The following is a 27,877-nucleotide window of genomic DNA, read 5'->3' as shown; positions in this document are numbered from 1 at the left end:
AAATGCACTCCCTCATGTATTCTTTCCAGCATGAGATTAACGCAGCTCCAGCCATGCAAGTGGCGCCACAGGACAATAAAGCAAGCTCCTGTTTCATTTGTAAAGTTCTGGTTAATTGGCGTCTACAAAATTCTATTTCCATATGCACCAGTGTTAAAGCCCATCATCAGCGTTGTTAGCAAATTGTATATATATATATAGCATACTGACTTTTTTTGTTCCAATCCAAAACAATCAAAATGTCAATAATCAGCCAAGCCTCGATCTGTAGATAGCAGCCAGTCTGTCTGGCTAGCCAAACACTCATGGTGAAGCCGTTAATGGCTCTGTGTTGTGTCTGTTGTCAGAGCTCAGAAAGGACATGGCTGAAAGCACTACCCTGACCATTTACAACCCATTTCCTTCCGCAAGTGCTGTTTTGCTGTGAAAAAAAGGGGTGCCTGTGTCTCTCAGACCTGGCAGTGACTCACCTCTAGCATTGTGTGCTGAGGACATTCGACTGCATCCCATCAATCAGTCAGGGGTGTGATGGTCGACAGTGAGCAAAGATCGTCTGGGTGACTAGTTCTGGTAGCCGTCATCGACTGCTTCACCCTTTATGAACCTAACCATTTAGTCTCTGGGTTTTAAAACGCATATAGATGCATGTGTTGCAAACAAAGAGTTTGCAGTTGTTATGGAGGCCATACTTCCTGGTAACACCTCTAACGACACTTTTTTTAACTTACAAGAATTAAGTCAAAGCAAGGTTAGTAGCTGACTCAGTCCAGACTTGTAGGTTGGGGTAAGCAGAGCAGTGGCCATCAGCTGAATTCAGAGCGATTGAACAGCAGACCAATGAGTCAAAGAGTAGGACAAATGTGCCTGAATCTGCCAATCTGGGTCCCCCGTTTGTCCACCGCAGAGCGTGGCACTGCTAGCTCAGCAGAGCGATTGAACCCAGTGAAGGACAAGGACAAGGTGAGCATTAGAGTCACACAGGCTGGAGTTATTCACGGCTAAAATGAAGCTAAAAATGTCAACTGATGCTCAAAAGTTTGGAATTTTGTGTAAGTGCCACCACTGATGTGACCTTTCATGTGTTTCAATATTTTCATAACCCTTTTTTCTTCTCCTTTTTTATAGAATTTCTGACATAATTTGGACATAGATGGAATGAGTTTGCAGGAATGACATTCAAGCTTCCCCTTTTCACGATAAGCCCCACTGGTAACAGATCCATTTGTTTCAGGCTGGTTCCTTTACTAATTGGACTATAAAAATAAAAATTCTGACTCTGGTTTCCATTATATTATTATTCGCCACAATATTAAAACTCCAAGGGTGGCCATTTTGTATTTACAAGTCCTTCACAGTGCAGCCTTCACAACAGTGCAGCTGGAGCTGTTTATGGCTCCGTTTTATGAGACCCCTCTTCTGGTCTGCCTCTGTAATTAATTGAACTACTTCCCATTAAAGTGAATTGTCTTTTCAAATGGAAGATTGTTAAGCCAGGATTGTTTTGACAATGGTTTTCATTGCAGCAGGAGCTGCTGCAGACATTTCTTTCTGCCTTGACACGGTCCATGGAAAGTGCAATTAAAGGAAATAAGAAGAGAAAAAGCTAGTCACACCAGCTTCAGGCTACAATCTAGGTTTGTTGAAGTTATATAAGATCCTAAACTTGGTCCTAAACTTTTACCATTCTTTCTTTTCAGTGTTTCATTAATTTTCTTGTCATTGTTACTGTTTGGACAATGAATACAATAACAAATATTTGGACATGGCTGTGCTGCAGCTTCCCTCACACCATGTCCACTCCCTTCTTCAAATAGTAGCAAGCCAAGCTGCTGGTCTGTGGCGTCTTTGGAGCATGGCGTGGGGAGCAAAATGTAAAAGTCATAGGTCCTCGGAAATTGTTTCCTCAGCTGGACTGTTGCAGGACGGGCTGAGAATGTAGGAGCCCTGGAAGAGCTTGAACTTGCTCTGCAACTTCCTCTGCTAGAGTTTTGATTAGCTGCATCAACATGATCACAAAAAACATGTTGACAAGGTACTGTTACGAACTTTACGTAAATGCTGAAAAATCTATAATAATGAGAGAGATGTAAAAAAAACAACAACAAAAAAGACTTTTAGGAGCATCACCCAGGTTGATGAAGCTGTGGAGGGATAGATGCCTCCAGCAATAATATTAAAAGCAAAAATATGTAAAAAAAAAAATAAACATAAAAAAGTTTATATTAAATTTTGCACCAATGGCCAAACACTAGAAAGCACTTGAGGTTGTTTAAACCAAAGTTTATTCTTCCAATTATCTGGTGATCATTTCATTCAGAAAATGTTTTGACTAGTTTTATGTTTTTTTTGGCTTCTAATTATAAGTGAATGATTCTTTACAGATGGAAGAACTTGGAGAAAAAAATCATTCACTTCACATTTACTCACTGTAACATGCACAGTGGCGCAGTGGTTAGCGCTCTTGCCTCACAGCAAGAAGGCCCCCGGTTCAAGTCCCGGCTGGGGGACATGATAAACACAACATCAACAGGGGACCTTTCTTTGTGGAGTTTGCATGTTCTCCCTGTGCATGCGTGGGTTTTCTCCGGGATCTCCAGCTTCCTCCCACCGTCCAAAAACATGCTACATAGGTTAATTGGCAACTCTAAATTGTCCATAGGTGTGAGTGAGAGTGTGAATGAATGTGTGATTGAGGATATTCTACCCTGTGACAGACTGGCGACCAGTCCAGGGTATCCCTTGCCTCCGGCAACCCCGTGACCCCGAAAGGGAACAAACGGTTAAGAAGATGAGATGAGAACATAAAAATGAATAATATGTCACTTGATACCATTTTATTTAATTTCACTTAAACTAATGCGGTTTAAGCAAAGATTGTAAGATCACTCAGTATCAGTCAAACATGGGCAAGCATCTTTTTATATTACAGATGTCATTTCATAGCTATCTATTGTTTTTTTTTATTTCTTTTAAAAACAACTTAATGACTTTTATTAGTAAAAATTAGTAGAAATTAGTATAGGCTACTTCCAGTTCACATGAGGTAATTAATAAAGACTGGAAATAGACTTAAAGAAATAGACTTAAAATATTAATTATATATATGTATATATGTGTGTGTGTGTTTAATTATTATTTTTTAAGTCTATTCTTTTAAGTCTTTTTCCAGTCTTTATTGATTAAACAAAAAGAATACAAACTAAAGACAGTTCAAGATCATCAGAAAAAGTTTTCCTTCTAAAACTTTTTGGGTGTTAAAAGATTCTGTGAAAGACATTCTTTTCTGCAAGCTTTTCCCTTTATTTATTTATTTAATTGTTTTTTTATTAGATGGCTCAGTTGGCTGCATGCTTCATCCAGTGGGTCTTTGGGCAAGACCCTTAACAGTACTGCCTAACCATGTAGCCACAAGGGGGACCAAGTCTGAGTTCCCCCTGTGCCGGTCCCCAGCCCGGATAAAATACAGGTTTGTGTCAGGAAGGACATCCGGAGTAAAAAATCTCTGTCGCAGTGATATATTTCTGACCGAATTAGAGAAAGCTGATTCGCTGTGGCGACTTATGATGGGATATGCCAAAAGGTGAAAAAACCATTTATTTATTTGTTTATTGTTTTATTACATAAACCCTCTTTCAGCTGACTAACATTCTGCCATGGATCTTTGGCTTTAGCTGCTTTATAGAATACAATAAAAGATCTGCATAAAAAAAGATGTTTGTTAGATTGCTAGCTTGAAAGCATCTGCTTAAGAAAAAAAAATGCTTCCATTTAAGTTGGAGCTACAGCATGAAACAACAAGGAGAGCTAAAGAAACAGAGCTTTTGAAGACCAGTCCTGCTAAAACCGTCCTGAGTTCTGTAGGATTTTTGAGTAGAACCTGCTGTGGTTTGGATTTCAACTACTGTTCTACCGGCTGACAAGTAATTGTTTCACAGAAAGCTTGTTTTTGGTGTTTATATATATTTATAATGGGCCTTTGTCTGATTTGTCTTAATCAAAACCAGCTCTTAGTGTTGACCTAATCCATTGCTTTGTCTTTGTCTCATTTATGATTTATAACAACTGAAAAAAGTGTCTTTTCTAAATGCAGGATAATTTAAGATGACCATATCTGCTTTTTTCCAAAAATAAATCCAGAAGTGACTTTTTTTCTATGTCACTTTTTTTCAAAATTACATTTTATCCTAAACTTTTTTTTTAACATGGGGCACATGTATGTACTATATCACTCAGTATATCTGGGTAATTTATAAGATTGAAAAATTTCTAACAATGTCACATTAAAATACATTCAGTGGTTTTGATTTGATATACTCTTCATTTATAACCTTAGACTGTAAAAATGTTTCATGGTTGTGTACATATTTTCATATTGTGCAGGATTAAAATGAAGCTCTAGAACTAAAAATATCCTTAAATTAGTCCAAGTTCTCATTGTATTGTATTTTGAATTATTTTAGTGTGTCCGTAATGAGTCAATGCTTTGAATCAGTCATTACAGACCAACATGACTACTTTTTAAAAGGGTGAACTCTACTGGGTTTAAAAACTTCTTTTTTTTTAACCCAGAATGTATCTTTTTTTATTGTAATGCAAATGTCAACAATTCTCCAAATTATTTGCCTGGTGTCCCACATGTTGTATTACACGAACAAATTAATTTCTAATGATATACACATAGTGGTAAAAAAAGTGTTTACGAAGATCCTCCATGTTTTGAGAGTAGCAGCAGGACTGTTTCAGGCCGTATCTGTTCATGAGTGCTCAACTGTTTATGAAAACAGATGGCAGAGTGCAGCTTATTTATTTTTAAGAAGAATAGATAAATAAAGGAAGCAGAGGCCCAGTGAATGATTGTTGCTTTCAAAATGTATGATCTTTGCTCTCTCTGTCTCGCCATATTTGAGACATAATCAGTGAGAACTGAGGCTGATGAATGTGAGGAATGCAGGCTGACGTCAGTGGACGTGCCGCGGCTTCAGTCACATGGCTAGGTAAACACAAGTGGTCGCTTGGCCCGGTGTGGGAGGCACCAGTGGCTCTGATCAAGAAGATCCAGAAGCAAAGTTTTCCTTCCAGTGAGTTTTTCTCCATGTTTTCAAGTGTGAAGAAACAAAAACAAATGCTTTGTGTATTTTTGCAGGGATTCCTTCCATGTTTAAACAGCCGTCCAGCAGCATTTTTGCCAGTGTTTTCATACTTTGCGGTTGGCTTTTTGTTCCTTAAGACCCAGAGTGTACATGCTTACATGAACACTTTATTCCATCTGTACACACAAACACGTTTCTGGACACGTGCGTCTTATAAATAAATAAGAAAAATAAATACACCTAAATAAACGGACACATATGCTGCTCATTCACATGGTAAAACTGGCGGTTTGTCGTAAACAAACATTTATGTGAATAAGCAAACATACAGCTAAGCTCCCTCACCACATCACTGGTAGAATTGGTGCAATAGCAGATAATCTTCATTTTTTGCTTTAAACTTCCGCCTAATCAGATTTTACAGAAGCTGTTACTGATATTTTTACTACATTTTTATTTTTACTAGATTTCAGATAAGTTTCATTTTCTTTTGCATGTGTGCTGGGTCAGTTGGTGAATGGGTAGTGGGGTTTTTTCCCTATCAGCACTGGCGATCGACTCTAGGCCTACCTCGCTTGAGCTGGAAAAAATCCCAACCCCCTCCTACCCTAAAAAGGTTAAAGCAGTCATAAAAATTGAAAAAAGAATAGTGGACGATTTGTCTTTTTTTTTGTTCTTTTTTTTGTGCAAGTATTCAGAAGACTGACAAACATCTTTGATCCAATGATAACGCACCATGTTTTGGTCGGGACATGTAGCCTCAGCTGAAGAGTTACACAATGCCACTCAGTGAACGTAAAGGCCTCTGAGTCACTTTTAGTTAACAAAAACAAAAAAAAACAGATTAAAAAATGTTTGTCTGGTTTTTATACCATCTATTTTCTAAATTCCCCTTCATAAGGTAAAAATTGAAAGCCAAGCCCAAAGTAAATTATTGAGAGGTTGAGAAAATATGTGCCTGCATGCATGTTGGTGAATGGCTAACGCAGCACTTCTGTGGCCACCTAAGCAGCTGCTCTACATGACCACTTAAGTAATGTAGTAATGTGGCAGAACTCGCTCTTAACCAAACTTTACTGATTAAAATGTTACCCAAAACCAGGATGGTTAATGTTGTAGTGAATATTAGTAGAGTTTTACTTGACCCCGCTGTTTAATGCCCCAGAATGGTTCAGGTACACTGCTTTCCTGAACCTTGATTACAACTTAAGCTCTGTTTACACCGCCCTCGGCAACGCACATCATGGCTTCCACGTTTAAAACTTTCATGTGTAGCTACATGACATTCATGCAACCGTTTTTAGGCTCTACATACATTGACCGCACATTGCAAGTTAAACCAGATTGATCTTTGACCAATTAGGGACTCTAAATTTGCTAATGAAATATGGATGACCTCTCTTTTAATTCATGGAAGTGCCAAGCTTTTGAAAATTGATAATGGAGGAGAAATTAATAATTGGGGTTTGTGCCCAGTTGGAATTCTATGACACCAAGTCTTTCATTTATCAGAATAGAACTGTGAAAAAAAAAATCCTGAAACGAGATTCACGAGATTTGCACCGCTTTGACATTTTGCACCAAGACTCTTCCAACTGTAGGTGGCAGACATACGCTTGGAAACAGTAGAAAAAGATAAAGAAGGAGAAACCCCTCCCTGCTTGTCTGGTTTGAACACCATTGGCTAAATCTCAATTCAAGAACTTATGTTTAGCTCCTTCTTGAATGTGCATCACACGCCCAGTGTGTCCATAGCAGCACGACAACTGGTTTGTGTGCCTCTCAAACTAAAATAAACGCTTGCTAAAATTTTGAGCAATGTAGATAAAACAGAAGACCTTCATGGTTCATTTCTTTGCCTAGGTTCCTGTAATGTTTACACATTACATTGTTTACACTTTTTACAGTTTTTTTTTTGTTGAATAACGATTTATGCTTCTTTTTTGTTGTTTTTTATTTTATTTCTGCAACTCGCTTTCCAAATTCTTTTGACATTACGTGCCGCACCACAGGAACCAGGAGAAAATTTCAACCCTTTTACACAATGCTCTTGATGTGTGCTACAGTTGTCACTCAACAAATTCCCAGCAGACCTTGAGGCAAAGCTGACATCTCACAGTGCTTTGTTGCACAAATAAAAATCTAAACACAGTGAAAGGCGTGTGTTCCCTCCAAGAGTTACAGTTAAAATACATATCGTGGAACAATCGCTCGGGGAGGTCCAGTCAAAGAGCGGCTGTCACTTCAGCTTTGGAGCTCAAAGATAATCACACGCATAAGTGCTGCATAACAAGATGACAATATATTATTGCTACTCTTTCTTTGGCTATTATAACATCATATATCAAACAGGAGAGCAAGACTGGGAGTTTAAAGATTGTTTATTGCTCAGTTAGGCCCTGTGAGCTCTGGTGAGGGTGTTGCCAATAAAGATAGTTTTCAGTCACTTGGTCTGCAGCCTTTTTTTTCCCCCCTGAGGAGAAACCAGCTCTCCCCTATCTCATCCTGCTGTTTGCTTTTCCTTAAGTCCAGTTTTCCAGCACGCCTGTAACCAGCCTCACAGGCTTTTCTTGATGGCCCTGTTATGTGTCACAGTGAGACCAGTTCACCAGCGCAGGCCGTCTCTTTGCTTGGCTGCACCTGCACAGTCCCAATCTTTACGGTGAATGAAATCCCATTGGGAATTCTGACTTCAAAACAAACGTTTTGCAGTTTAATGTGGGGTATCTGGCCCTCAGGGCTGACCGGAGCCTCTTTTATGTGACCGTGCTTTGCCATGTAAATCCTTTCACCTGCAAAAAGAGGAAGCAAAGGTTTATGCCCCCTCACAGATACCCATGCTGTTTATGTGAGGCTTACTGCACATTTATGTTTGTATGTCAGTGATTTATGAAGAATGAAGTGATGTGATTTAAAGGCATACGCCTCAGTGAGCAATTACTGTCTTTTTGTTTACTGGAGTCCTGTGGGAATCTTGATAGGATTGTACATGCTGACATAGTGGGGGGGGGGGGGGGGGGGGGTGCTTGTGTGTGTGTATGGTGCCCCCTCTGATGGGACAAAAAAAAAAAAAAAACAGACAAAACTCTCCTCGAGTCAATTCAGAAAATAAAGTATGAAATAACAAATATTCAGTCTTTTTCTTGTAACTTGATAGAGTCATCACAAAGGCCAGTCCTCCAGCTAGAATGAGGTCATTTTAGAGAGTATATACATTATTTGGTAAAACAAAAGAAATGTATTCTTTCCAGCAGTTTAGTGGCTTTTTCTCTATATTAATGTTGAGGTCAGGTGAGAATTGTTTCGTTTTTCTACTTTTCATCTTCTTTCAAACTCCTGCTTGACATAAATTGGCTTTTTGAAGGAAATATTCCCTTCTTTCCCAGGCAGACTTATGGATTCATAAAATGATTTTACAGCCAGAGTGTAACTACCGATTTATATTGTTGTTTGAGGCCTTTATTCTCCACTTTCTTGTTTGATTTCTTAAATATATCCTGTTTTTTTTTCTTTTTTAGTAAAGTGTAGTTAGTAGGTAAAATGTCAAAAACAAAGATACAAAAATCAGTTCTTTAGATTTCAGGGAAAATCTAAAGAAGTGGAAGGAAAAATGACAATATGTTATAGGAGAAATTCAGACATAAATCCTCATCATAGTTTTGAAGTTCACATAAATTTATTTGATTCTTAAAGACCCACTGATGAAGATGATATTTTTGTGTTAAAGATGTTCTTGTGGCCCTTTTCCGATGATGGAGGACATATATGAAAGAAAACTAGCCTCAAATTTGCATTTCTCAGTAGTTCTTTTTTCAAATCAGGGGCAGACAAAAAATGTTATGTAGAAAATACGGTAAACGCTGGTTGAGCTACAAGGTCCTTGCTCCGAGGTCTCAGCAGCATGGGAGGGGAAGGGGGGAAGGGATAGCTCACTGTTTAATGGTCCCGCCCACAATTTAGAGGAAAATTTCTAATGAACTAAATGGCGTATACTTATATAGCGCCTTTCTTCCTACAAGGACAAAGCGCTTTACAGTCACAGACCCATTCACCCAGTCACACACACATTCACTCACACATTCAGACACTGGTGGCGGCTCCGCTGCCAAACACAGGCGCCCGCCCACCACCAGAGGCAAGGTGGGGCTCAGTGTCTTGCCCAAGGACACTTCGACTCATGGGCGTGCAAGGCAACCCATGATCGTAAGGTTGAACCTGCAACCTTACGATCATGGGTTGACCGCCCTACCGCTGCACCACGGCCGCCCAACTACTGCTGCTCTGCAGAAGCTATGTCCTAGAAAACAACACTTAAAAATAATTTCGGCTAAAAATGGCATAAAGGACCACTGGGAACACTTGGAAAATAGATGAAAAGACTATTGGATTCAGGTTTGAATTGATTCTTATAGTCAAGTGGCAGCAGTCAGTGGTGAAACCAAAGGAGACAAAAACTGCATCAGTAGGATCTGTCAGTATTTTAGGATAATTGTGGCTCGAGTCAACTGAATGACTTGTACTGTCACAACTCATTTACTTTGGCATAACTCTTGCAAAGAAGTGTGTTGCAGCCTGGGAGTAGCCACCATTGTTGACACGCTGCTTGCTGTTCGAATTGTTGACACGCTGCTTGCTGTTTGACTTAAGTGGGAATTAAATAATACAAAGCCCACTGGCACCTTGCAAACTGAGCAGAAACTTGTAAAACAAACAAACAAGCAAACAAACGAGGGCTATGTTCCCTCTGCAGCTCTCCAGCGGTCCTGACTGGGCTCACCCTCGAACTTCAGGTGGAGATTTTCCCAGGTGGGTCAGAACACCTCCGGGGAATATCATTTTCACCTAAACCATGACCCACTAACATTTCCAGTGTTTGGTGTGATCCTGACAGGAAAGACAGTCAGTCTGTCTGTGACACATTTCACGGAGCTGTAATTGATCGCTTTTTGAGGTCAGAATATGGGGTACTCCCACTGAGGATTTCTCTGGGTCACAGCAGGGTGTTTTTTTTTTTTTTTACAGAAACCTTTTCTTCTTTTTTACAATCATGTGAAATCAAAAACACATGCTCTTCCAGTTTTAAAGTTTGACAGACCAAAGCAGAAAAAACTTTCAGCATCAATTCCTGCAGAATACTTTGTGGAAGAGAAGACTGCAGGTTTTTTGTTAAAACAGATTCAAAGTGACAGTGAAAAGACAATAGAATTTAAAGTAAATACACAACAGAAAAAAACAAGTGGCTTGTTGAACCACTTTTAGCTGCAATAATGTTTATCCGCAATGAATGGTTAATCTCTAAAGATGCCGCAACAAATCTTCTTGTCAGGTTGAGGATCATACTTTGACTGCATTTTCGGATTTTTCCTTTTCAGTCTCATCATCAACCTACCACCTCTGTTCTTTTCAATAAAGTGTAATTCATTAAAGTATAACACTTCCAGTCAAACGTCCTTCTAAATCATTCAAAAATGATCAGGCCATGTGGAGATTTCCATCACCTGATATGAACAAGGTTAACTTTCAAAGGCCATATGTGGTCAAACAGTCCACTTTTTTTTGCCAGAACCAGTCAAGTCCCTCTGAAGTCTGCAAATCCATTTAGTCACACTTCAGCAATCAGAAGCATCTAATAGGAACGTTTGTAGTCAACAAGAAGTAAACAAGTTGTGTGTGCATCTGTGTGATGATCGTTGGGCTTGTGCGCTCTTTCAATGTGTGATATTGTTCACAACATATGTGCGTCGCTGGTTGCTGAAAAAGTAATAAATAGGGTGTGAAAGTGTGGGTGAGGCTTTCCGGGGGTGCGAGCGCTAATTTTTGAGTACGCACAAGCGTGTTCCTCATTCCCTGCGCACAGCCCCCCCCCCCTCCCTCGCCCTTGGCAGCCCACCGCAACAGTTCCCTTCCCCTTTGGCAATGACGCAAATGGCCTGCGATTACTGACCCCCACAGTAAAACCTGTAAAACATTAGCCAGCATTAATAGGAATGATTCTCCGTACTCCCTCCCCAGCAGGCATGCGAAGAAGGATTTATGGGACCTTAACTGGCTGCTGCAGCCTGGGTAGATGTGGTAGAAAGTTTTTGGAGTCACCTGGAAAAGGAACCTCACAGAATAGGTGCAACTTACTGTCCTCCGCCCTTTAGTTTCTGTGTTTTGCTTGTGTTTGTTTTATGAGTTTGTGGTGAAAAATCAAAAAAAAAAGAAAAGATCTATAAGTCCAACCGAGAAAAGGACCTTGAAAAAAAAAGAAAATGTGTTGTGAATTATCTTTCTGTTTTGCAATAAGATGGTGCATTTTCATCCACTTGGGAGCTTCTTTTTTTTAAACCAAAAAACAAATAAAGGATCCCAGGAGATCCTTGTTTCTATAATCAAAGCTGCTGGCATTCAAAAAGCAATTTGCTTAAAGGAATGCAAACAAATGTTGCCTTTTTTTCTGTTTGTTTGATTTGTCGTAGATTGAAATGCTATTATCATAAAAGCAAAAAAAAAAAAACAACTATAGAAGAGAAAATTCAATTATAAAACTACTGGAAAACCCTACTAATGAGAATACCCCCACCTACAGGTGTGAAATAAGATGACAGCCTCCTGTCAGAGTTAATATCAGGACGGTTGGTTGGTTTTGGTCAGGAAATGTCAACAAAGATCACTAATTGATGCTGTTATGGCATCCTTCTGGCACTCCAGCTGCCATTTCTTAGGATTCCTCAAGCGGAACTCAGAGGAATATGACCTACTTTCTCTTTGTGGAGCAAAACCATGTGTAGAGATGCTTTTTTTAAAGCACTATAGACATCAGTACAGAAAGCAGTGATCAAAGACTGAAAGAAAATGAGAAAACATTCCTCAAAATGACCACAATATCTATGACTTTTCGGTCAGAGCCCTTTATGCTTCAGTCAAAACATTTAAAACTGCTGCGTCAAGACATTTACTCATCCTGCAGCCTGATCTCCATAGTCCTCAGCAACATTTTAATTAACCCAGCTACACTGTAAGATGAGCATGCAGCTCTTCCCTCCTCCCCTCTTTAAATGGAAGGTGATCTTTAGCAGTAGCTTGTTACTGACACCCTGCGTCCTTAGTGGACACTGACTTTGAATCATCCATAACTCTGGGCACTAACGAGTTGGCTTAGCCGCTGAAAACCCAAAATAAACTGACTTTAATGTTATTCTAATATAAAGCCAAATAGGACAGCATGAGAAAAATAAGGGAAAGGAAAAGGGAGGGTTGATTGAGGGATTTACTACGATCTTGCAGTTATCACGCTGTGACATTCTGAGTTTTGATTATTTTACGTCTGCAAATGTAAAAAGTTGATGACATCGGGCTTGGTTTATGAGAAGGCTTTTGGCAGATGTGTATGAAAGTGGACATTCACCACCTTACAACCACTAAGAAGTGCTTCTGAACTGGATATTGGCAGGACCAAGTTAAACAACAAACACCTTCCTGTACCCTGTATGTGCTTTGTGGTGTTTACATTTGGACTCAGAGGTACGGCAGCACGCCATAGTAGTGGACAGGGCATCATGGCTGCCCACCAGCACTCTCACCACCACTTTAGAACTCTCAGTGGAAGGAAGACGGGGTTTCCCTTGGCTACTCCTCTTTAGAACAAAAAGAGTGTAGCCCACATTCGTGTGAATGTTCTTCAGTTTGTGACTGAGCCTTTATAGCCACTTGTTTTATTGAACCTTAAAAATTTAAAGACCCACTCCGACCCTCTTTTGTTATGGTTTAAAACGTTCCCAGTGGTCTTTAAATTATTATTATGCCGTTTTTAGTCAAAATAAAAAACCTGTCATTTTCTAGGACATAGTTTCTGCAGAGTGACAGTAGTTCATTAGTAATTCACATCATAAGTATGGGTGGGACTGTTGGCACAGAGCAAGCCCACCCCCACTTCCCGTTACCCATCTGTTAACATACTCTTCTGCTAGCTTACAGCCCCTCACACCCTCAACCTAACATTACCAGTGCAGCTAAGATGACCGGAATCATTCATAGAAAACATTTGGTATAATATATATATATATATATATGAATAAGTATCACAGTTTGTGGGGGTAGAAAATCCCACATTTTTTACCACATAATAGTCTAAAGTACTGGTCTAATTCTACTTCAGTTTCACTGAAATAACAATACTTAAGAGGTAAAAAAAAAATTGTAAATCCCCTCTGTTCTTGAGAAGCCTTAAGATAGTGGAGTGCTAACAAACACTGATGCAAATGACAGGAAATTTTATAAAAACAATTTTCTTCGCTCTTTTTTCTTCCTTAAGCTTAAAGAACTAATGTTGTTTGTTTCCTGGCAAAACGGCATGAACAATATACAATTCATTCATTCATTCATTCAAAGAATTTCACTGAGTTCTTTAGATTCTTCCTGTAATTATGTTCAATAACCAACCCAAAAATAAAAGTCTGACTTGACGTGATGATGTTCAGAGCTCAAATCTCTACCATTGACTGGAAAAGGCAGAAGTGTGGTTAATGTGCATACCACTTTAAACGTAAAGTGAAAATGCTTGAACAGTGACTGCACTTTCAAATTAAATTGGCTCAGAATTGTGTCATGTTTTAAGTGTCAAATAACTGCATTCTCCTGAATGTCTTAGATAAAATTATGTTTCTCTAATTGTGTGTTTCTGTCTACCGCTGGAAAAAGATTCTAAGCTTTAGCACAAAACAGTAAATTATGCTTATTATAAATATTTTATGCTTTGCTCTAAAACTAGGTTACAGGGATATACTTAATATAACAATTTTGTTCACTAGTTGACTACACTTTTACAGCATTTTTGAAAATATTATAAAAAAATCATATTATTCCTTATAATCCTATAATATACTTTAAACATTTAGGTACAAACAACACAGAAATGGAAGTTAATGTGAGAAAATTGTAAAACTACAGCTATAAATCTGAACATGCAGTCACCAAAAGTTTGGTCACTTAGAGTAAAAACACACATCTCCTCAGACTTTGAACTAGGAATACCAACGGCTCTGATTTCTTTTCTTCCTGCTGTTGCATTTGCAGAGGATAATCATATGTTTTGGAAAACAGGTCAAATGTGGATTTTCATATTATTAGAACTATGCGATTCTCATGAATTAAAATTATTCTACAGTGATTGCACTGATCTATGCGGAGCTGTTCAGGTAAGGCAGATTGGGGATTCAACCAACAATTTCTTAATTGTCTTTTTCCTTCATCTTCTCCTGTTTGTTCCCTGTTGGGGTTACGGGGCTGCCGGAGCTCATCCCGGCAACTTATGGGCGAAGGCAGGGGACACCCTGAGCAGGTCGCCCGTCTGTCACAGGGTCACAATCACACATCCATTCACACTCACATGCACACAGACAATTTAGAGTTGCCAATCAACTTATGAAGCATGTTTTTGGACAGTGGCAGGAAGCCGGAGACCCTGGAGAGAACCCACACTCGCACGGGGAGAACATGCAAACTCCACACAGATTGATGTTCTGTTTCAGGTCCCCCAGCCGGGACTTGAACCTTGCTGTGAGGCAAGAGCGCTAACTACTGCGCCACCGTGCAGCCCAAGCCTCTTAATTGTCCTTCAATCTCAAAAGTATTGTTTTAATCATTTATTAGGCAGAATTTTGTTGCTGTTGTTGCTGCAATATCTCGTTTAGCTTTTTTCTGAGGTTAAGCAAAAACACACATTACAGTGTTGATCCAAACATTGTTAGTGTGGGTGCAGCAGAAAGAATCCATGGCCGAAAGTTTAAATCCAGCTTTTATAATAAAGCTTTCTTTAAAAACCTCGCCTATCTTTACCTGTTGTATTTCATGACTAAGACGTTTATATACATCAATATGGAAACGGTTTTTGCTTGCTAGTGAATGTGTCTGTATGTTTGGGTTTATTTTTATTTTACATCAAACATTTGCGTTTAATGAAAATTCAGCTGTTCTGTAACTTTTTATAAAGAAAAGCAAACAATAAGCAATATTTACTTAAATGAACAGACTCATAATGACTACACTGCCTATTTGAACTTCTTTGTGACTTTTTGAGCTAACTTGAAGTTAAAACTGCCTTTGACTTTTTTGGGAGCCTTAAGCCTTCAGCTGGCCACTAGATGTCCCCCTTTTTTTTGTCAGACTGAAATCTGGGATATTTGATGGAAAAAAAATGTGGTAAGACTATAAGAGAATTTTTTTTAATCATTGCTTGTATTTCTTTGGGAACGTTTTCATTTTAAACAACTGTTAGTCTCACTTTTTTGTGTTTTTCATTTGCGTTCTTCTATTCCTTCGGCTATTGCCTCTACCTCGGCGCTTCCGTGTTTTTCTTATGCATATGACGGGCATATGAGGCGCGTTCAAGAACATGCATTTGCTCATGGTGTTCACTCTGGACAAGGAGAGACGGGCTTATTTTGCTTTTTCTACTAGTGCATGTCCGCCACCTACAGTTGAAAGAGGCTAGTAGCAATATGTCCCAAATCTGAATCCCTGATTGGACAAAGTTCACTTGGTTCGATGGCCTGTCTTTTTGTACTTAGAGCCTGAAAACAGTCTTAAATCTTGTGTATCTGGAGTTTTTAATGTGATAGCCCAAAACGCGCATTAACGCACGTTTACACAGACTTTTACTGAAATTGGCCTCTTGGATCCCCTTTGATTCACTTTGGTCAAACTTTTTCAATTATCTTTTAACAAACATTTTTCAATACTAGGGTTGGTCTTATAGTACAAAATAAAAACAACCTTAAATTTCAGTTCAGATGGTTTACTAACATTATTTTTTATCGCTAATGTTGTTGACTAGTCCTTGCTGGGATGGTGTGGACTGTATGGATTCCCAAAAATGTCCTTCAGGTTAAACCTTTTTTGACATTTAGCTGAAACAAACTGTTATCTCGTTGTTGTCTTTGCTACATTGTTTCTTATCACAGTGAGTAACAAAGGATGAGTTTGCATCCTCATTCAGTCGGTCAGAACCTCAAGAAAATGCCTCAGCTCTCACCTATAGCATCATGCTACACTGTTATCACGGTAGCCAGGAGACCGTTCTCTTTTCAAAAAGACAAACTAGTTTTTTCTCCTCTCCCAGTCTCTTTTCAGTCTCCAGTGAGTAGCGTGAGTATTACATTAAGTGTTAGAAAGTCACTGTTAGACCTGACTTATTTGGAGCTATGGCCAAGCGTAATGAATCAAGCAGAGGGTGAAACAAAGGGCACGACTTCTACAAAGCTGTTATATTTCTCAGTAGGCGCGCTGCAGCTTCAGGACAAAAACAAATCCATTTGGAAAGTTTACAGCTTCAGCTGCGCTGTGCTGCCTGGAGGATGTCCATGTAAAAACGGGAGACATCTAAGGAATCATTCTGGTTTCGTTTGACTTTTTCAGACATAGCACTGGCAGCAACTTGTCTTGTGTTTTAAACATGGTCTTTATGACTGCGCCTGTGTTCTCAAGAAAAACACAGTTATAAAGCATTCTAAGCTTTGTTCTCAATGTTCTTTTTGTTTTCTGGCTGATTAATAAGCAGATGATGACCGACTGCGTTGTTTTGTACAAAAGACTTCATGAGAAGGGAAAGTTAACCTCTGTTTTCTGTAAAAAAATAAAAAACAATCACTTGTCTTTAAATTGTTGTCTTCAGCTTTGATGCAGAGTTCCTTATTTTTAGCTTACTGAAGAGGTTCCTAAAAACCTCAGCGTCGTCTGGGTCTGTTTCCCAGAACATGTAGATGAAAGATGTTTTTGTACATGAGACTGGAAAGCTTCTCAGATACCAAAACACTCTTATCATAGTGGGCCTTTGCTGCAGCTATAAAGAATTCTGATGCCAGCTCATGTCAGAGTAAAAGCCAGTCATCAGAGTAGTATGAAAAAAATTAGCTTTTATTACTACTAATGTTTTTTACAGTGCTTCACATTACAAACACTACAAACCCGTGTTGTTTTCTAGGACATAGTTTCTGCAGAGCGGAAGTAGTTCATTAGAAACTGTGAAAGCTTGATTGATTTCTCCTTGTGGCCTGCCCTGTGTCACAAATATTACCTCTTTCAAATTGTATTTTTTTCGTCTGCTACTGATTCACAATGATCTGAATAAAGAAATACCCAAAAATGCAATTTTAATCTTAGATTTCCTTTATATATTTTCCCTAAAAATGCCACAAGAACATATTAAAAACACCAAAAAAGGCATTTTTATTGAAGTGGATCAAAGACCTGCAACCAAGCTTTTTAGAAATTGCTGTTTACATTACCAAACTTTTGTAAAAGTATGAGGTTAACAAGTCTCAAATGTTAATTTAATGAACTATTATAGGCGTTAACCCTTGGGCTATCTTAGATGACCCCACCCTACCATGACAAAGGTGGATAAAGGTGGAAAGATTTCATGTAATCCATGGACACCAGTGAAGATCACAAATCATTGAAGAAAAAAGGTTCAGCGCACTGTCTAGTGGGTCTAGATGACCCAACTCCCAATGTTAAAGTGCTTAGGATAGTACAAGGGTTAAAAAACAAAAAAGTCAACCTAAAGTTTTTACTTTGTTTTTTTTTAATACCTTTTTTCCTCAGAACTGTTGCATTTGTTCTCCGTTGCCAATGTTGCCAGATCCTTGACCAAAGAACAAGCTGTTCAACAATTTCCCAACAAAGACGCTAAGAGATTGCTCAGATAAATATATCAAAAGCAAAAAAAAAAAAAAAAAAACCTTACGCACAAGGCTTCAACTTGCAGCAACTCCCAACTTTGTGAGCTGTACAGATCCTTAAATGCCTTGAAATGTTTTTTTGTTGTTGTCCTACTCCCTATCATGAGTGATGGGTCCTTTGTGGCGCACTCCCAAGTTGGGAACAGTTTGGGTTTACTTCACATGAAGAGTTTCTCTCTGCGGTTTGTTTTTTTCCACTTTGAAGGGGGCAAAGTTGGGTAAAGAGGCATGGGAGATTTATCAATATTTTATCAATATGGGAGATCAATTGCACTGACGGCTGAGACGTTTTCTTTTGTTTATGTTGGCTACTGTCACCCAGCTGTTATTAATCCCTGTTTACACAGAAGACCGTTAGCTGAGGATGTGAGCCTTACAGACATCCAGACAATCTATTCAAAGTTTTTAAGGATTAATCAGAAGGAAGTCAATTTCCTTCTGTGAAACACCTATAGGTTTGCTAACAGTGTGGTTTTGCAAACAAACTAAAGAGGCAGACATTTAGCTGATTACACATAGTTTTCATTTTCTGCTTTTGAACTTTTTCCACTGTTGGGAGAGGGCTGAAAGGGAAGTTTGTGACCTAAGTGTGGAGGATTAAAAAAAGGTCAAGCATAGCAGCATGTTTTAGCATCACAAATGCTGTGTTGTATGTTAACATAAAACATCCTAGACTATGTCGTGCCCCTTCAAAAAAAAATTTGAAAGATAATTATGGTAAATGAGATGAAATACATTTGTCTTTTTCTAATAAATTCTCTAAATACTCCCTATGTGTGAATGTGAGTGTAAGTGGCCCTGCAATACTGGCGACCTGTTCAGGGTGTACCCTCCATTCACCAAATAAGAGTTGGCTCCAGCAGTCCAGTGATACCGAAAAAGATACAAGGATGGATAATCTAATGAGAAACTATTTTTATTTTAAAATGCCTAAAATGTATATTGATAAAGTAATCTACTTACAGTGAGCCTGGTTGGACAGGAATTAAAAAAAGGCTCCCTAACTAGACCTTGAGTGTGAAAGTTATTTTACACTGGCCTGTTTGGGCCTGGATTGTTATCTTTGTCTAGGGAAGTGCTAAAGTTCAACTGAACTCTGGTACTGACTGGTTGTACCAACCAGTGCAAACTCTGGTGCTAATCTCCCAAATGAGTCGTTAACTCTGTAAGGTGACCTGCCTGTCTGGTCCTTGTTCTTTCTCAAAAGTGCATTGTGAAAGCAGACAAAATCAAATCAGAATCAGAATACTTTATTTATCCCAAGAGGAAATTACATATGCAATTGCAAATGAAGATCTCCCAAACGTGAAATATACCCAAGACCTTACATTTTTAAATGCATTTTGTAAAAACAAACTAAACAGTTTTACATTTGGATCAAGACAATAATCCATGGAATACTTTAATACTGTAGACCAGGGCTGCCCAACCTCGGTCTTCAAGATCCACCACCCTGCCTGCCTTACAGTTGCTGTTTACTGCTTTCTGTTGATTTGCTAACTGTAGTGTCTCGTCATTCTGTTTGATCCTGATCCAGGTATTCAGCCTCAAGAAGTGCGGGGAGAGCTGGAAAACAGGCAGGGTGGTAGATCTTAAGGACCAGGCTTAAAAAGTCCTGTTTAGACACACAGATAAGACTGGACTGATTCCTCAGTGTCATTATGCACAACACGTCAGAGAAGGGCTGCACGGTGGCACAGTGGTTAGCGCTCTTGCCTCACAGCAAGAAGGCCCCCGGTTCAAGTCCCGGCTGGGGGACCTGAAAAACACATCAATGGGGGACCTTTCTGTATGGAGTTTGCATGTTCTCCCCGTGCATGCGTGGGTTTTCTCCGGGATCTCCGGCTTCCTCCCACCGTCTAAAAACATGCTTCATAGGTTGATTGGCAACTCTAAATTGTCCATAGGTGTGAGTGTGAGAGTGAATGGATGTGTGATTGAGGATATTCCACCCTGCGACAGACTGGCGACCAGTCCAGGGCATTCCTTGCCTACGCCCAAGTGGCCGGGATAGGCTCCGGCAACCCCGTGACCCCGAAAGGGAATAAACGGTAAAAGAAGATGAAAAAAAAAAACATCAGAGAAGGTCATTGAGTTATAACCTCCTCGGACGCAGTCAATTTCACCAGAAATATCATAGCAGCATAAATGCACTGCAAAAAGAGGCACCTTAGAAACAAGTCAAAAATTCCCACCCCATTGTCAGATTTTCTTAAAATAAGCAACAAAGAAATTCTCACAATGGGGAAAGAAAAAAAAAATCGTATTTTAAGAAAAAAAAATCCATACTCTAAGAGATATTTTCTCAAACTAAGATTATTTTGTTGTTGAAAAAACAGTTTTTCTTAAAAAAAGGATGCTTTTCCTTTCTTAGGATTTAGTTTCTGCAGTACTTGCCCTCTTACCTTTGTAAAGCTGTCATTTTTCAACCTGCTGGTTTGTTTTTCTATTTCTGAGCACAGAAAACTCTGCCGAGGTTTGAAGGGTTAGAGTTAAATGTTGACTCTACTCGCCATGTGTTCATCAAAATATCTGTCACAGCCATGCAGAAAATCTGAAAAAAGGGAAAAGTGATTTACAAAGCCGTTGGGAGGACACATTAGCTGGTAATTAGACAGCATAAACATCTTCAGCTTTCATGAACCCCTGAGGCAGAAGCTGAGCAAAGGCAAATCAAACTTGACTGTGAAATTGCGTTAAACTTCTGCGCTCAATGGACAGAAAAAAATAACAATTATATTGTTTCTGTTTCCTCTCTTTTCCACCATAATGCCGTCTCTGCCCCCGATAACACAGAAAGAGATGGTGAAAGATTTAGCTTGAACATGTTTTCATGTTTTTTCCTGCAGATGCTGTCCCGCTCAGACTGGGACCACAAGAGGGGCTCCCGAGGATCCCAGGTTGGCTGTTTTTTTCTCCTCTCATTATTAAGAAAGGATGAGGAAGTCTGACACTCTTACATTAAATTACACTAAAAGTGAATTTAACCTGGCATCCAAAGCATGGAAAGAGTCCTTGCTGTAATCCTGAAGGACAGTGATTTGGCTAAAGTGCTGCACCAAGAGAATGGACCTGCTGGAAAAGTCCAGTCTCCAGAGGACCGACTCACACAGTCACATCCTTCAAATAACCTTCCTTGTCTTTAGTGAATAGGGAAATTTGTGGATGTGTCTATACCTGGAAATTGATGTATTCAGTTGCCACAGAGCTACAGGTCAGGATGTGAACAAACAATGCCCTTGGCATTGGCATTGTCACATGCAGTATGAGCGTGTCCTGTTCTGCACGTTCTCCTATCAGGAGGAAATCCTCAGAAAATAAATTATGTCTCTTTGCTCCACGATATACCTGTTTTTTTCTATATGCAGCAAAGTTGACGCTAGGAAGTACCCACACAGTTTTCTCCCCACATTTAAGGTTTCATGCAGTGCCTGGGGACCCTCCCTCAAAATAAATATATTTGCTTTTATTTTGAAATATTCCTTTTTTAATGCAGTTGTGGACAAGCATGTGAGGTTATTTTTTGAGCTTCTGGTGAAGTTACACTAAACAGTTTAATCTTTTAGAAGGAAAGCATTTATCAAGGATATTTTGTAATAAAGAGTGACAGATATTAGAACATCTCCATCTTTTTGCAACTTTTCTTCTTTTTTGGGGGGGATCAAATTGCAGAAGTTGGTTGCTCCTCATTAATCTTTTGTAATATCCACAGAGAAAGAGCATAAGGCTTGATTGATCTCCTTTGTTTCATATTTGCCAACAGGAACATATTAGTGGGCTCATTTTCCAGCCCACGTCTTATTCCCCTTATTTTTAGGCTTGTGGTGGGTGCTTTCACTCTTCAACTGACGTTGATGTTGCGTCCGAAAAGAGTTATTCAAATATTTACATTCAGCTTTAGCTTGGTACCCACAAAGATTATCTGAGAGAAAAAAGTGCATGTAGGGCCTAGATTGTAACTCGTTTTAAATGAAGAAAAAGCTAAAAATGTCGTTTGTGAGGTAGACTGCAAACCCTAAAGCCTTTAAATTGTTCATAATTACCATAGAACATTAGTTGTATGGTAATTTTGGACTCCAAAAACAGTTTCTCTTTTGTCCCAAAGTAGCTGAGATGGAAAAATGTTTACATTATAGGTTGACAAAAAAGTGGCCTTAAAGTTAATGTTGGTGAGAGCAGAGCAAGAGCCAGCAATCAGGAAAAATGCTGTTATACATTTCCACAATACCCTTATTTGTCTGCAAAGCATAAAGTGTTGGCACGAACCTCATTTCTCATTGCGCCCTTGCATCTTAAGTGCGATAGAGGGCCTTACAAAACAAGAACACTAGACTCGAGCAGCCGTGGTGCAGAGGTGGAGTGGTCAAGTGCTGAATGGAAGATCGCACGTTTGTTTCCTGCCTGGCCATGTGGTCCTTGACACTGAACCGCACATTGTTCCTGGTGAATATAGGTTGGTTCCAGTGCTTGGCAGTGGAGCTGCCTTCAGTGTGCAAGTATGTGTGCATGAGTGAATGGAACTGTGACTGCACAGTCCTTTGGGCCTTCAAGGAAGCTAGTAAAGTGCTATCTAGGTATATGCCATTTACTATTTTACCATTTAAACTAGGCCTGCACAATATACCGCAAATTTATCGTTATCGCAATATCAAGCTGTGCAATATGCAAATCGCAAAAGACAGCAAATTTGCAGTAAATGGTTACCTTAGATGTGGCCAAACAATCTCACAGCAGCTTAAAGTGTTTAATGGATTGAAAGAATCCCTTTCTGCATTTGACCAATCAGATGGACCCCTTCACGTTGTTAACTAATCGATGGCGCCCTAATATGTTGTATGTTCGCCTCCTACGTCAACAAGGGTCATTTGTAGTATAATTTTTAAGCTGTTGTAATGGAATGGGAATAATATTTTTGGTTGTTTTGCTAATGTCATGATGATCAGAACACGAAGCGGACCCAAGTGCTGGAACCCAGAAGGAAAAAAACAGGTGAATGGTTGGTAAGTAGGATTTATTTTACTGATCCAGACAGGGCAGTGAGCAGACGTGATAGTAGATGTGGAGGGTAGCTGGCGTAACTGACGAGGAGCGTGGCATAGGCTCTTGAGGGAGGCGAGGCTGGAGCTCTTGACGAGTGGCGTGGCTGGAGTTCTTGAGGAGGCTGAGACTGTGGATCTTGAGACAGGAAGGCGTCAGCCTGGAGATAGAGACAGCCGCTGCTCTAGGTGGTGTTGATTCAGGACTCTCGTGGCTTGAGATTAACCTGAGGCAGAGGAGACAAGGTTCAATTAGCATGGTACAAGATTAGGGGAGCCAGACGTGAATCACAACGTGACTAAGCACCATCAGGTTTAACGGACTGGCGATGAATGCTGGAGCTGGGTCTCCTTATGAAGAGCAGAGGCTTGATGAGAAGATAGGTTGCAGCGGAGAGTCAGGAGCAGAGCAGAGCGGGGAGGGGGAGGAGTCAGGCCGAGGCACCATGACAGTACCCCCCCCTCAACGACCGCCTCCAGGCGGTCCCGGACGCCGATCAGGGTGGGCACGATAGAAGTCCGTGATGAGGGAAGGGTCGAGGATGAGGGAACGGGAGACCCAGGAGCGTTCCTCGGGACCGTACCCTTCCCAATCCACCAGATACTGGTGACCTCGGCCACGACGACGAACATCCAAGATGCGAGACACATCGAACGCCGGAGCACCACCGATGATACGGGCGGGCGGAGGGGAGACGGATGGCGGGCACAACGGGCTGTCCAGAACAGGCTTAAGATGAGAAACATGGAACGTGGGGTATACCTTGAGGGCCGGAGGGAGGCGAAGACGGACGCAGGAAGGATTGATGATGCGGTCGATGACGTAAGGACCGATAAATCTGGGAGCCAGCTTGCGAGAAGTAGCCTGTAGAGGAATGTTTTTAGAGGAAAGCCACACCTTCTGTCCAACCTGATACGTGGGCCCCACAACCCTGTGGCGATTGGCAGCACGGCAGTTGCTCTCCTTAGTTCGAAGTAGAGCAGCCCTGGTCTGGGTCCACACGCGTTGGCAGCGCTGGAGATGGTGTTGCACCGAGGGCACTGCCAAATCCAGCTCTTGAGAAGGGAATAGAGGCGGAGAGTAACCAAGAGAGGCTTCAAAAGGGGAGATCCCCGTGGCAGATGAAGTGTGGGAGTTATGTGCATATTCAATCCAAACTAGATACTTGGCCCAGTCAGCAGGGTTCTGAGCTGCCAGGCAGCGAAGAGCCGCCTCAAGCTCCTGATTTACCCGTTCTGCTTGGCCATTAGATTGGGGGTGGTAACCGGAGGAAAGGCTGGCAGTGGCGCCCAGAGCTGAACAGAAAGCCTTCCATACTTGGGATACGAACTGAAGGCCCCTGTTCGAGACTATGTCGGCGGGTATCCCATGGTGACGAAAAACATGGTGGACTAGGATGTCAGCGGTCTCGGTGGCAGTAGGTAGCTGAGGAAGTGGCACAAACTGAGCCGCTTTTGAGAACCGATCGATGATAGTAAAAATAACTGTATTGCCTAGAGAGGGGGGTAAACCGGTAACAAAATCCACAGCAATGTGGGACCAGGGTCTGTGAGGAGTGGGCAATGGGTGAAGTAGGCCTGAAGGAGGAGAGTTAGATGATTTGGACCTAGCACAAGTGGTGCAAGCGGCAACGTACTCACGCACATCCCTCTCCATGGTGGGCCAGCAGAATCTTTTCCGGATTATATTGAGTGTGCGGAAAAACCCTCCATGGCAGGCGATACGAGAGTTGTGACCCCATGAGAGAACGTCGGATCTGAGAGAGGTGGGAACGTAGAGGACACCGTCAGGACAGGGATCATGGTTAGGCTCCTCACCTTGGGCATTCTTGACGCGGTTCTCAATGTCCCAAATGAGATTCCCCACGATGCAGGTAGGAGGGATGATCATGGTAGCAGCAGAGGCGTTGTCAGGGCTGAATTTCCGGGAAAGTGCGTCAGGTTTGGTGTTTCGGCTGCCTGGTCTGTAAGTAATGGTAAAATCGAACCTGTCAAAGAATAGACACCACCGAGCTTGACGAGAATTTAACCTCTTGGCAGATCTTAAGTAGGCCAGGTTTTTGTGATCGGTCCACACAATGAAAGGTTGGCTAGCTCCCTCCAGCCAATGACGCCACTCCTCCAGCGCCAACTTTATTACCAGCAGCTCGCGGTTTCCTACGTCATAGTTACGTTCTGCTGGAGAAAGTTTCCGGGAGAAGAAGGCGCAGGGTTTGAGTTTTCCTGAAGTGTTTTCTCTTTGTGAGAGAACCGCACCAACACCAGTGTCCGAAGCATCAACCTCAACAATAAATTGTCTTGAGGGGTCAGGTTGGATGAGAATAGGAGCCGTGACAAACAGAGACTTGAGAGAATCAAAAGCGGTCTGGGCCTCAGAACTCCATTTATAGGGCTTGGAGATGGAGGTTAATTGAGTGAGGGGTGCCGCAATGCTGCTGTAGTTTATGAATCTGCGATAAAAGTTGGCAAAACCCAGAAATTGTTGTAACTTTTTGCGGGTTTCAGGAGGTTCCCACTGAGAGACCGCTTCGAGTTTAGCTGGGTCTGGACGGATACTGCCTGACTCAAGAATATACCCGAGGAACTGGATAGAGGAGGCATGGAACTGACATTTCTCAGCCTTAACAAAAAGCTGGTTTTCAAGGAGTCGGGAAAGGACTTTGCGAACGTGGTTTTCATGCTGAATGGGGTCCTGAGAGAAAATCAAAATATCGTCGAGATAAACGAAGACGAACCGGTTAATGAAATCCCGGAGGACGTCGTTGACGAGCCTCTGGAAAACCGCGGGGGCGTTAGTGAGGCCGAAGGGCATGACCAGGTATTCGTAGTGGCCCAGGGGAGTATTAAATGCGGTTTTCCACTCATCGCCCTCCTTCACGCGGACTAGGTGGTAGGCGTTGCGAAGGTCGAGTTTGGAGAAGATGTGAGCGCCTTGAACGGAGTCGAATACAGAACTAATAAGAGGGAGGGAGTATTTATCTTTGATAGTAATTTGGTTGAGCTCACGATAATCGATACAAGGTCGTAAGGTTTTGTCCTTTTTCTCAACGAAGAAAAAACCTGCACCAACCGGAGAGGAAGACGGGCGAATATGACCGAACGAAAGTGCCTCATGGATGTAAGACTCCATGGCAGCTTTCTCTGGACCTGATAGGTTGAACAAGTGACCTTTGGGCAAGGTCGCCCCCTGGAGGAGTTCTATGGCGCAATCATAAGGCCTATGAGGTGGCAGGGAATTAGCCTTAGACTTGCTAAAGACCGCTTTGAAATCATGATAACAGGCGGGTACTGACGTGAGGTCAGTGTTTTCCGAAATTATGGTGGCAGCGGGCGGCATAGCAGGAATAGCGGACTGGAGGCAGTTAGCAAGACAGAAAGCACTCCAAGTTATAACACGCTGGTGCACCCAGTCAAACTGGGGATTGTGGGTTTTAAGCCAGGAGTAGCCTAATATTCAATTCAATTCAATTCAATTTTATTTGTATAGCCCAAAATCACAACAACAGTCGTCTCGATGGGCTTCGAAGTAAAACATGAAATCAAAAGGATCACGAATACAAAGAGTTCAATAGAAAAATACTAAAATGAACTAACAAACTGACTAAGCTATACTGGCATCCCTGCCCTTAGACCCCCCTTCGCGGTAAGGAAAAACTCCCAAAAAAACCGGATTCCGGAAAAAACGAAGAAACCTCAGGGGTGCCCACATGAAGGAGGGATCCTCCCCCAGGACGGACAGGCGATTTACCAGAAATCTTAGAGAAGAATTAACTTATCTAAATCTACAACTACATATATAAAAGTCCAGCAGACGAGCTTCATCCAGCCGTGGTTATCGGGACAGTCAAAGGCACGAGTCGAGACGGAGACAGGAACCACAGCCAGGTGTAGGAGCAGGAGCAGAGACGAGGTACTCGGTCAGGTACAGAGCAGAGACGAGCCAGAGATGAGCCAGAGGCAGGATCCACAGCCAGGTGTAGGAGCAGGAGCAAAGGCGAGGTAAACGGTCAGGAACTGGAGCACGGATGAGCCAACTGGAGTCTGGAAGCACTCCCACTCCCCAGGAGGGGAGAGGAAAAGAGGGACAATACATGAATCGCACTGCACCAAACAGAGGCATGGAGAACTAAATGATAAATTATGATCAAGAATAGAGGAGAGGAAGGGTAGAAGTAAAAAAGGAAAGAGGACAGAACCCCAGTGTACCATAGTTACCCCAGCTTCAACTTCTAATACTACAGGATTTTGCGGAGCGTGAGTAACAAAAAATTGGATGTACTCGTGGTGATTACCAGACGAAATGAGTTGAAGGGGCTTAGTACGATGGGTGATAAACGAGAGGTGTTGACCCCCCAAACCGGCAGCTTTTATGGGGGTGTCTAAGGGTTCCGTGGGCAACGAGAGGGATTTAACCAGATCAAGATCAATAAGGCTTTGTTCGGCCCCCGAATCAACCAGAGCATGAGTTTCAGTAACAACGGTTCCAAAACATAACTTGACAGGGATGTAAAAAAAATCCTTAGAAGTGGGAGCGACAAACTTACCCGCCCGCGGCCTGTCATCTAGCGGGGGGTTCGGGAGTTTAAACGGAGCGGACACTGGGAAACCTGATGGCCGTGATTACCGCAGTAGAAACACAACCCCTCATCTCTACGTTTCTGCCGCTCTTCTGCAGACAGCTTGGAATGGCCGACCTGCATAGGCTCCACTGGGGGTTCGCGTGGTCTGAGTGGAGAAAAATCAGCAAGGTGGACTGGGAACTGAGACAGATTAGCGGATGGCTGTTTACGAGGTAACAAGTTACGTTCATGATTACGTTCTCTGAGACGGGTGTCGGAACGTAAAGCGGCGGAAACTAGCTCTTCAAATGATGAAGCTTCAGGCTGTGAGCACAAATGATCTTTTATGTTTTCATTTAAGGACTGATAAAAAATACCTCTAAGCGCCGGGTCAGACCATCCAGCCTCCACTGCTAGGATCCGGAAATCAATCACATGGTCGCTGACAGATCGATTGCGTTGCTTGAGGC

At 41.4% G+C, this 27,877-nt stretch overlaps 1 protein-coding gene across 1 annotated transcript in view; it reads left to right on the top strand.

Annotated features, from left to right (window-relative positions):
- Nucleotides 1-27,877, top strand: part of LOC101156572 (cGMP-inhibited 3',5'-cyclic phosphodiesterase A) — an 88,647-nt gene that overhangs the window by 30,126 nt on the left and 30,644 nt on the right. The window contains exon 2 of the mRNA XM_020703908.2: nucleotides 20,662-20,712. Coding sequence (XP_020559567.1) covers nucleotides 20,662-20,712 — 51 coding nt within the window. The remainder of the gene's footprint in view (nucleotides 1-20,661; nucleotides 20,713-27,877) is intronic.

The sequence above is a fragment of the Oryzias latipes genome, chromosome 6 (genome assembly GCF_002234675.1).
Source record: "Oryzias latipes chromosome 6, ASM223467v1".
In the NCBI taxonomy this organism is placed as follows: Eukaryota; Metazoa; Chordata; class Actinopteri; order Beloniformes; family Adrianichthyidae; genus Oryzias; species Oryzias latipes.
Note: the sequence above shows the minus strand (reverse complement) of the source record. Positions and strands in the feature narration are given on the sequence as shown.